This window comes from Lipophrys pholis (assembly GCF_963383615.2).
Source record: "Lipophrys pholis genome assembly, chromosome: 2".
Lineage (NCBI taxonomy): Eukaryota > Metazoa > Chordata > Actinopteri > Blenniiformes > Blenniidae > Lipophrys > Lipophrys pholis.
In genome coordinates, this window is record NC_137636.1 from 19,902,263 (window position 1) to 19,913,037 (window position 10,775).

Sequence of the window (10,775 nt, forward strand, 5' to 3'; positions counted from 1 at the left end):
GATGTTTCCATGGAAACATATTTATCAAAGGGAGAATGATCCATTTGTTAAGATCAGCTGACTCAACCAAGATATCTATTTGTCAGACATCACCAATGTGATCACGAGCAGCTCAAATACAGCAAAGTACCGAAGCATTAATCTAGTAACAGATTAGGGAGTGACATGTTATTTTCAGTGCATGTATACCTACTAATGGATTAAATCAAAGGGGTTTGATGATGTTATGAGGAGTCAGTGAGCCTGACTTGAGTAAGAAGAGACAGAATAAAAAAGGGATAGGTTAAACTTAATTCCCAAGCCACAGCGGATGTCACCATGTGAAAGCAAACAATGACCCTTGGAGCTCCTCAGGCATCCTCGGAGCTTCACTCCATTAACTTTACTCTGTAGTCACTGCTTCATTAAGCCCCATCCGCTTCAATAATGCAAAAAGAGCAAAGCAGGCAAACACCACAGAGCCATATTTGCCTCTCACCTCTCAAACACAGCAGGGGCCAAGTAGGTAAACAACCCCCCCCCCCCCCCCCCCCCTCCTGCCCCCATCCAATGATATATGTGCAACAACTGACATTCTCCCAGGGTTGAAAACCCTGCAGCTGTCAGCTGCGTGAACCTACAAGATCATCCACATTCACCCCACTGAAAAAAAGCAGTATTCAGTTTTACAAAAATAGAAATAAATGATCACCTGATGAGAGCACTGGCAACAGTTACTGGTTTAAACCCCTTTGCTCTTCAATTCAGATCGGCAGGTCATAATCACATCAGCTTACTGTGATGTTGTCATTAACCACTGCTTCAATTGTCACTGGAATTATAATTTACAATATGCTGGGGGCCAAACGGCAGGTAGTAGCAGATATTTTAGGGATTCGTGGCGCTGCTGACAGACTTCGCAGCTCTGCCCACATCAAGAAGAGGGCAGCCAATGACACGGTGCGTATAAAGTCAAACGTCCGTGTGACCACACCAATGGGAGCGGAGCTGCTTTGTTTCCCTGCCTGCCTCTGCTCCCGTCACCGAATGGCTCCGTTCTGTGCACACATGTGACCACAGAAGGCGCTCACTGGTATTTAAACATCATCGATTGGGTGCTGAAGTGGACAGCTCCCCGCGCGGATAAACAACATCGCACCAAAATACAATGGCTTGTTTGGCTCATTGTTGGGGACGCTTTGCGAGGTTTTTCCATTCGTAGCAATGAGAGAGGATCTCTGTCCCTCCTGCGCGTCATCTTTCAACATTTACGGAGTGTTTCTGAGCTGCTGAGGAGAGAAAGAGAGAGAGGGAGGAGAGAGAGACGCTGTGAGGTACAGGCGATGTTGTGACACCTGTGGCTGAATCTGGATCGCACTCCAATAAATAAAAGGAGGCTAAATTGTTTCAAATTCACTCTCAATTCGTCTTCCCGGAGAGGGGGGAGGACCCAGGACAGCTTGATCTCGCGTAGGGAAGAGCAAAGGTAACTTAAAGCCATTTAGGCTACGGACGCATTAATTTCTAAGCCGCTCTCTGCGCCTGCTTTGCGCACAGGAAGGAGCATGGATAGAGAGGAATTTTGTCTGGCCAGTGCGCTGAGTGGATTTGTCGAGCTGGGGGTGTGCTCCTGTGGAAACTAAACTGAGGACCGTGGATAACGCACCGCTACTGTAAGCTCGCCATTTGCCAAGCTTCTTTTTTTTCTTAATTACTCGATTTTTTCTTCTTTTTTTTTTTTTCCTTTTTGCTATTTTGATCCATCATGGGGAAGGAAGAGTGCAAGACAATGCTTGACGCTCTGAACAAAGTGACCGCCTGTTACAGGCATCTGGTCATCGCCCTCGGGAGCACGTCGGACTCTCAGAACCTGCGTGAGGAGCTGAAGAAGACCCGCAAAAAGGCCCAGGAGTTAGCCGTGGCCAACAGGACTAAACTGACCTCTCTGCTCAAAGACAAGAGCATCAGCAAAGAGGACCGGGCCGAGTACGAGCGCCTATGGGTGCTGTTCTCCAGCAGCATGGACCTCCTGGAGGTGGACATGAAGAGGTCCTTGGAGATCGCGCAGGAGTTCCCCCTCAAGGTGCCGACCAGACACCTCATCCAGACGGGGATGACCGGCAGCACCACCACGGTGGCGGCCCGGGCCATGAGCGTGCAGAACATGAAGTACGAGGCGGACAGCAACATCGACACGGCGGACCTCCGGGACCTGCAGTCCGAGATCACCCAGGTGACCCAGATGATGGAGGAGATGGAGATGAAGGTGCAAGTGGCGCCGTGGGCCGTCGAGGCGAAGCAGGAGGCGGGCGCCGAGCTCAAATCCAACATGAGTGTAGGAAATTCCTCCGTGGGAGTCATCTCCATCTGCGAAGAGGAGCCCAAAGAGGAGGATGGCGGGGGCGGCAGGGATGCTGGCTTTGCGTCGATCTGCGCCGTGGTTGGATTCTTTGTCATCATTACAGTCGCCGTGGTTCTGGGATATCTTGTCATCAATATGTCCTGAAAGGTGTCGAACCAGTAGCCAGCCCCGATGGACCCACTGAGAGCTGCCTGCCCGCGGGGAGCGTCACAGTGGGTAAGAGCCGCCAGCAGCTCCACGGCAGAGGAACAGCGTTTCTGCGGGCTCCAGGAGCTTAAACATTGCGGAAACAAGGAGTTATTCATTATTCTCGGCTATGTGAATGTATTCGGTGGATTTGAGGAGTTCAATTAGGTTAAAAATAAAAAATCTAGCACAATATAGCCAGTGTGTGAGAATGGACGCAGGGCACCAAAAAGTATTTTTGATGGGCCAAGGGATCATGTATTTTGAGAAGAGGAGAGGGGGGAAAAAGTCATAAAATTACGTGACAGTGTCTGGCCATCAGGATGATATAAACAACGCGTAATCCAAGTGGATTAGTGGAAAGGCTGAAGCGTAAATGTAGCCTACTGTTAAGTATTATCCTGGGTGTGCTGCTGATTGATTCGAATTCACAATTTTGAGGCAGGAGAGTCAGGTGTGTTTAAAAAGAGCAGGGTACCGACCGTCTAGGGTCGTGTTGTTTGGAAATAGTTGAGCAAAGTCTACAGTAATCTTTAATCTTGGGATCCCACTGGTTGGACTTGATCAATTCTGCACTATTCTACACTCCTGTTAGCACAGTTTCTATACAACACAATGATATAGTATAATGCCAGATTGCAGTAGGCCAGCAACTTAACTTTGCATCAAATCACAATGTGCTTCATGAGAGCCTTGGGGTCCTAAGGGACATCCACAGTCTTTTAATAATGCACCCATTCACTGTAAGCCTGTTCATTTTCCTTTTCAGGGGTTTCTTGCAAACAGTGTTGAATGTATACATTGCAACATGTGGATAGAAAGTCTGTACATATATTGTACTGCTGTGTCAGATAATGTACATACTATCAAGTATATTTATTATAATAAAACTGTGAAACTAAAAGCACATTTGCAGTTTGGACAACTAGCTCAACAATTGCTTTACCGTCAATGTAACTGTTACATCATTTTATGTTGTGTGTGGGGATTCAGAGTCTTTTCTGTCTGCTTTTCGGGTAAGTATGCTATTAAAAAAGCCTAAAGGCAGTGAGTGTGCTGCAAAGCAAAATATGTGTACATCTCATGTACACAGAGGTATTTTAAGTCGGGGATTATTTTCTTAGGCTTAACCACCTTTGACTTCAATAGTGTTTGATTTAAAATGGAAGGGAGACTAACACAAGTGAATTATCTCCCTAATGGTTTTAGTTCTAAGAGTCTTTGAAGGTATTCCTGGAGTGGTTCACAGTGTTGCTGAAGTCAAGAGGCTGTCAGAGTTTCCATATTGGTGGCCTGTCGTTAACTGGGTGAGTGGTAAGGTGTGTTATTTTGGGAATGGGCTTAAGTGAAGTTATTTTAGGCACGACAAGACAAATTTATTTTCATATTTGTTTTAGTTAAATGTCAATTTTGAAACGTATCTGTTGTTTCTTTAAAACAACAAACAAGCAAAAAAAAAAAAAAAAAAAACTGATAGCAATGGTTTCAAAGAAAAATACCAGTATGTAATCTGATGTGATGTGACATGGCCCCATCTCTTTCTTCATTAGACCAAAACTTAAATAGGTTGGAAAGCAGAGGCATACATTTACTTCAAGTTCAAAACAATATCACCTGCAAGTATTTTGTTTAAAATTAAGGAAATATATTTATCTTTTGTATTGAATTAGCTGCTATAATTCATTTACGTCCATGTAGTAGATTAACCCAGCAACAATTTGGCCCGAGTGTCTTGAGGATGACATTTCTGCGGTCACTGCATCAGAGTTGCTCATTTTTTATATAAAGCTTCATCTCATGACAGTTTTATGGGTTCGGAAATGGAGATGTGTAAAAGCATGTTTGGTCTGAAAAAAATATAATGTCCCATATACACTCATGAAAGTTGAAACATTTTTATTTAAATCGGTCAAAATTGATTTGGTGACCTGCATTTTAAAAGAATTAAGACTGTTTCACCTGAGACAATTCACATACCTGAATTACGTGAGCATGAGATAGATTTCAGAATTAAAGTGACCTTTCTAGTTTGTCCTGCTGCAAGGATGGAAACTAAATAAACCTACTTACCACTGTTTTTGCATGACATCAAAATACTTGACCTGCCTGTTAACATGGTTTCACCAATAGATTTGCTTAATTATTGCTTTGATATGAATTCTCATAAAAATGAGACCGCTTGCTGCCCAATAATTGCACATCAGATGAGCTCCAAATTTGCTCTAATGATCACTTCCTCCACTATCGAGGAGGTTCTACAGTAATTGTAGATGGTAATAGACACCCTAGTATTCAAAGTACACTCAGCCTTTAGTTGCAGGCTTGATGGTAAGAGTCTCAAAGAGTTAAATGTAATTACAGCTACACTCCACCTTAAAGAAAATGCTAACTCCTATACAAGTATTATAATACAAACCATAAATTTAAATTTTTCATATCAGGAAAAATAAACCATGTTGAGTATTCAAGTTGCAGATTAAATGAGCAATAATGTTGGGACATTAAATCTTAGCTCAACAGAAGACCTTTTCTGTTTTAAATGTGTTTTCTCCTTCATTCTGTCTGTGTCTGTCCACTCCGTGCCTTTCAAGGATTCTGTGGCGAAACATTAACCGGACATCAAAGCCAAATTCAAGATAACTTGTTTTCTTAAAGCACAGAGGCCACTGAGCGGCGCGACGATTTCAGCCAGACTTTGATGCACGGAAATCTGTGGCACGCCATGTTCACATCCGACTCACAGCAGACTTTCTGACATGGTGTTTATCTTTGTTGTCATTTCACAGAGGTACGGCACTCTGCAGGCTGTGAGTCATGAACCTCGAATGTCTTGAAATTCACGAGAGACTTACATTGTCATCCGGCGATCCAAAAATATAAAAGTGATTAATTAAACATGGGGAAGAGAGGAGGAGAATTAAATGGTGGTGGGGGGGGGGGGGGGGGGGGGGGGGGGATAAAAACATCCTCAAAGAATGCGCTCCAAAAATTGGTCCCCTCCAAAAACACAAGAGAACTCCTCATGCCCTGTGCAATTTTGACTCTTTCAGGCATTTTAAATGCATTTTGTTGCAAGAGGGTGTTCTGAATAACCAGAAGTTTTGGTAGGCTTCATTAGATACGGATACGAACCCTTCGCAGGTTAACGGTGAGATTACGGACTTTCTCGGCAGTTATATGGAGGTGGTTATCTAAACGTATAATAAAAACAAGGGGATCTATTTGCTTCGGTCGCTTGGAAACAAACACCCGCCAGACGCAGACTGGTTCACAGAGAGGTGAGCTACACACTTGGCAGAGACAGACCACTGCATCATCACTTCATCTGGACTTGGATGGTGGGTTTCCAAGGCTCTGCGTTGTCATAGAAACTCTCAACAGACTCTGCAAATGGCGCAGAAGGTTGTGCAGCGTTATTCCACCACCATCACCACCCCCCTCCTGCTACAACCATTACCACCATCCTACACACACACACACACACACACACACACACACACAGAGCCATCCGAAGCAGAAGACGAGGTTTGAGGGCAGAGCGGGACATCGCAGAGAAAGGGGACCAAACATCAGCATCTTTCATCGCGCTGACTGATTAAATATGTCAGAAAGATAAAGATCAGACTGAGGAGTGCTGACAAGTGACATAGTGTTTCATCGTTCCTGGAGAAAATCATTCCATCATTTCAGAGTGACTCAAGCCGGTGCTTCTTCAAGACCAAAACATAGAGGAACAGTTCGATAACTAGTGTGACGTCATCCAAAAACAACTTTAGACTAAATATCATGCTGCCTTCACACATAGGCACCGTGCGTTACAAATATCATTCCCCCATCATTTGTGGCACATTCCTAACATTTTTTAATGTGACATAAACACATCACATTAAGAATGTTAGGCATGTGCCACAAAATGAAAATGATATTTGTAAGGCATCGTGCCTATGTGTAAACCCAGCATTAGGTGTGAGAGATGATCTCCCGGTCGGGGAAGAAAGTTCAGTGGCTCAAATCCAACGGCCGACAGGACACCACTGTGGCTGCCCGAGTATGTGAGGCTGTGTTATGAACATCGAAACGTTGCCAAAGAAAACATGCCGAACCACTCTGGTAACCTTGAGGGGAAGCAGCTGAAAATCATTCTCATAAAGTCTAAATATGTCATATTTTAAAGGTTTCTTAGAACCTTCTGTTCCCGATTGAAATAACAGGAATGTGTAGTGATCCATTGACACGTTCTGAACACCAATAAAACCAAGCTGAAATCATATCAAAGCAGGGTGGGAAGCATCGATAAAAAGTGACATATTATTAATAAAGTTGATCTGTTTAATATCTATTAATCGATTTCTAAATCTCAAAGATGGGCTCCAACCCATTCAACGAAGATTATTTAAATAATTCAGTCATTGATTCATTCCATGACGAGCACAGCAGTGAGAAGGGAAGGAACCCAAAGGAGAAAAGGTGGGCACCCCACAGTGCTCACCACAGACGCCCGACTGAAGCAGAGACACGCCAATACTGAAACATGCATGCATCACTTTAGGTGACATAACACGTTTTTGTTAATCTGATCAATATATCAGTCATTATAAATGCTGCCGTTGGGTGTTTATATTTGTTATGGGTCTCATATCCTCTGGCACATGTATGTATAATCCACAATCCAAAACAATGGCACTAATGCAGCTTTATTGTTCTCGGGAAAAGATGGACGGTCAATTCAAACAATCTGATCAGAAACAGATTAAACTGCTCAGAATAAAAATCTTTTCATTATAAACATACAAGTTGGTTTTTTCCCCCCTAAGATAGTGTTTTCTTTCCTCCACATGTCCACAGGAACAAGAGGAGTTGTGACGCAGGTCAGAGATGACTCTTTGAGTCAGGTGAGGAGGCGGGCTCCATAACTGGGAGCAGGTGGTTGTACTTGGGTGTGATGGAGACTTGGAGACTTGTGCTGTATGGATCTAATATCACCATTCGATGCAGCGCAGACTCCTCCTGAGAATCGCTGAGCAGACGGTCTGAGCTTTGATCAACCTCCCCCGAGGGGGCCGATGGATACAGTTTGTCACCTGAAACAACCAGAAAGCCAGACAGTGATGGAGAAGAGAAAAAAAAATAAAATTGATTCAATTCTTGATCTCATTTGATATTTTCCATACGTTTCCATTACAAAGAAAGTACCAGTGTAAGCTCTGTGGGAGTGACTCAAACTAAACCACAAACCTGTTTTATTCACAACCACAGAAATATATTATGTTCTTTTAAATCATTCCGATGCAAAAATTCACTGCATATGAAATTCAGTTAATAACACGGTGTCCCTGTCATTCTTCACTGTCGACATGCATTTTATGTCGCACCTGGAAGCAGCGATATGCTGTGGTCGCCTTGAAGAAGAAGAACGGGTGTCCACTGCTCGCAGCCCTCTGTAGCACGCCGGTAGGAGAACTTGTGCAGGTCAGTCAGCGATGGGAAGCGACACAGGCGGCTGAGCTCGTAGAACTGCGGCGGTGCGATCCACAGCTCCTGGGCCTGGAAGCTCTGCAAGACGTCGGTGGGTGTGGACCACTGGAAGACAGCGGGAGACCCTGTTCAAACAGCTGTACGGGTGCAAGGATTCCTTTGATAAGCACCGTGGTTTGTATACAACTGATACAGCGGGAGACACTCGTTTACACTTCACCACTGAAAAGATCACTGATCGCCTTTCTGCCGATATAAAACAGCCGTTTATTGTACATATTTCTGATCAAAAGAAAAATCAACCGAATGGTTTTATTGTCGATTGAATGCCTGTCAATGCAGACGAGGCAAAGTTAAAAAGATTCAGAAAACTTTCTTATTTTCAACAGCTGTAAGAACACTGTCAATAAAAAGTAGAACTCTGCTCAAGTGAGTCGAATCCTTTTCATTTGAAATAAATTGTAAGTCTAAGTATATAGTCTGCAAAAATGTTGGGGAATTGATACTTTCTGCATGAAAGTTCAGTTCATACACTGATTGTGTCCCCACCACACTATTGTTTGAAAAAAAAGAATATTACTTCAGATATTACTCAATAAAGGTAAGAAAACATGCTGGGATACAGCATCGAATATAGCAAATAAGAAAGAGAAAAAAGTAAAAAAAAGAATTCTCTGAGATATATCTGCATCTGTAACAAACATTGCATCAACCTGGAGTCCAATAAACTCCTTCCAGCTCCTCAATGGAATTTCTTCAACATCTGCATCTCAGAAAGAAGTTAGTCAGTTGATTCAAACAGTGAAACCTCCAAATATTTTAGACGTAATAAAAACAGTAAATTTAAAAAAATTTAATACAAATTTTAGGCTTTGATTGTTCCTTATATGTCATAAAAATATAAAAATGCATGTTATAATAGTTAATCAGATCTTTTTTTTCCAGATGTCTTTCTACTTTTTATTTTATTTTTTGCTCTTTAGCCATCTAATTGCATGATTCAGCCCCTCGAACCAAACACTTGGGTCTGTTCTACACTAGATCATATAAACATGACACGTCGGAGCACCTGGAATCGCTCTATTTCCATCTCGTCTTGCAGGGTCAGCGGAACGTCCTGCAGGCAGCAGATGAAGAAAGCGGTGTCGAACCTCGTCCCACCGTATCTGCCTTTGGGGGTCAGCCAGTTACCCCACTCGTGCAACGCCCAGATGTTGGGCAGCACCTGCAGCTCTCTGCACATCCTGAGGAAGTTGGAGGGGCTCTTGTTGACCAGAGCCCTCCACCTGGAGAGCTCCGTGCTGCACAGCTGTGGGTCGTCAACGCATACCTCCTCCGCGCGCTTTAACACACTTCTCTCCTCCTTTTGAGGCAGAACCAGCAGCACCCCGGACTCCTCAAAGGTTTCCCTCAGGGCACAGATCCGGAGGGCCACCTCCCCCGGGATGACAGAGCCCAGTTTCAGCCGGTCAGTGGCAAAGATGGGGGGTCTGGTTTCTGCTGGCTGTGTGACGCTTCTCAGCCCGAAACTGGGAGGGTTACTGAAGATGTCCAACCAGTCACTGGAAAAGTCGGAGGGGTCCAACATGCCGCCCGGAAACACATATGCGTTGGGCATGAATCCGCTTTTGCTGCTTCTTTTGAGCATTAAAACGCTGTAGTCGAACCGGGAGCTGTGCGGCAGGTGAGGCGGTCTGTCCCCGCCATGCGGAGCCGCTGAGGCGGCCGCAAGCGGTGCAGCCAGCGGCGTCCGCGATGATAAACTGTCGAGTCCCGCTTTGTGTCCTGCAACTAAAATGAGAGTGGCCGCCTCCTTCCAGTGCCTCAGGGCTGTGTTCATACTGACACACGGGCTTCACTTTGCAGCGTCCATGGGAGTTCTTGGGAAGTTTAGGTCACTGGCGGTCAGTTTGTTTTGGTGGAAGTGACGAAAAGAAGAAGTGTTGCTACCGCCGCCTGCCGGCTGGAAGACCGACGTGCGGCAAGTTTGTGTCCCCATGCTGTGTGGGCAACCCGCCAGGAAACTTGCAACTCAAAAAGACTAATCTTACGTGCATTTCCTCCAAGAATCAAAGCATCTCTGCTCAAAGAGATTTTGTTAAACTATCTCAGCTTGTTCCTTTAGCTATGTGTTCAATCATTTCAGGGAATCAGTGTAGCTTCCACAGGTTTACAGTAATGGGAATTCTGAGTGCCTTTGCCAGAAGACTGAGACCAGACGGAGAGTGCCCCTTTGTGGTGAATAGAAGAACGTCGGACCAAGGATCATAGACTTTGATTGGACCAGGAGGCGGAGACCGGGATTGGCCAAGAAGACGCAGGACGTGATGACCTACGGTGCGTGACGCACTTAGTCTCAGCCCGTGCGGAGGGAGACGCCCCTCCAGGTATAACTGTCGTCGAACGTAGAGGTTCGCTTCTCTTTTGCGCTCCTTAAAGTTCCATCGAGCCCGTACGGTCCTTGTTCTGAACACCAGGTGAACACTGCTGTTGTTAATAAATGCTGGTGTAAACTTTGATCATTTCAGACCCGTTTTATTAGTTCGCTGCAGATTGGAACATGCACTGAGTGAAATCCCACAACATGGCATATCTCCTTTGTGTTTACCTTTATTGCGCTATTTTAAACATTGCCTTTAGTTGACACATATCCACAGGCAGAGGGACACACGAGTCAGTCATGTAGGTAAAATGTAACCACGTAAGTAAAATGTTAACATTGGATGACAAAGTATGTTTAATGAATATGCGTATCACAAACTTTGTCAGTTCA

The 10,775-nt window shown here is 44.5% G+C and overlaps 2 protein-coding genes across 2 annotated transcripts; one reads left to right on the forward strand and one right to left on the reverse strand.

Annotated features, from left to right (window-relative positions):
* The first annotated feature begins 1,110 nt into the window (after positions 1 to 1,110).
* On the forward strand, positions 1,111 to 3,955 carry LOC308125352 (regulator of G-protein signaling 9-binding protein). Its single transcript, XM_080489027.1, has one exon. It carries the CDS (start codon positions 1,745 to 1,747, stop codon positions 2,483 to 2,485), a length of 741 nt encoding a protein of 246 aa, XP_080345153.1. The 5' UTR covers positions 1,111 to 1,744; the 3' UTR covers positions 2,486 to 3,955.
* Positions 3,956 to 7,205: 3,250 nt separating this feature from the next.
* On the reverse strand, positions 7,206 to 10,229 carry nudt19 (nudix (nucleoside diphosphate linked moiety X)-type motif 19). The gene is made up of 3 exons (XM_080458678.1): positions 9,072 to 10,229; positions 7,900 to 8,107; positions 7,206 to 7,608 (listed from the first exon to the last, which is right to left on the reverse strand). The coding sequence occupies exons 1-3, from the start codon at positions 9,840 to 9,842 to the stop codon at positions 7,397 to 7,399; spliced, it is 1,191 nt and encodes a 396-aa protein (XP_080314804.1). The 5' UTR covers positions 9,843 to 10,229; the 3' UTR covers positions 7,206 to 7,396.
* Between the last annotated feature and the right edge of the window lie 546 nt (positions 10,230 to 10,775).

What these genes read in the sequence shown, in the direction of transcription:
- nudt19 (XM_080458678.1), bottom strand. Translation starts at nt 9,842, where the DNA reads ATGAACACAGCCCTGAGGCACTGGAAGGAGGCGGCCACTCTCATTTTA. An exon ending in TGGAAATAGAGCGATTCCAG is followed by an intron (nt 8,108 to 9,071) that starts GTGCTCCGACGT and finishes GCTGTCTTCCAG; the next exon opens with TGGTCCACACCCACCGACGT. An exon ending in CAGCATATCGCTGCTTCCAG is followed by an intron (nt 7,609 to 7,899) that starts GTGCGACATAAA and finishes TGGTTGTTTCAG; the next exon opens with GTGACAAACTGTATCCATCG.
- LOC308125352 (XM_080489027.1), top strand. Translation starts at nt 1,745, where the DNA reads ATGGGGAAGGAAGAGTGCAAGACAATGCTTGACGCTCTGAACAAAGTG.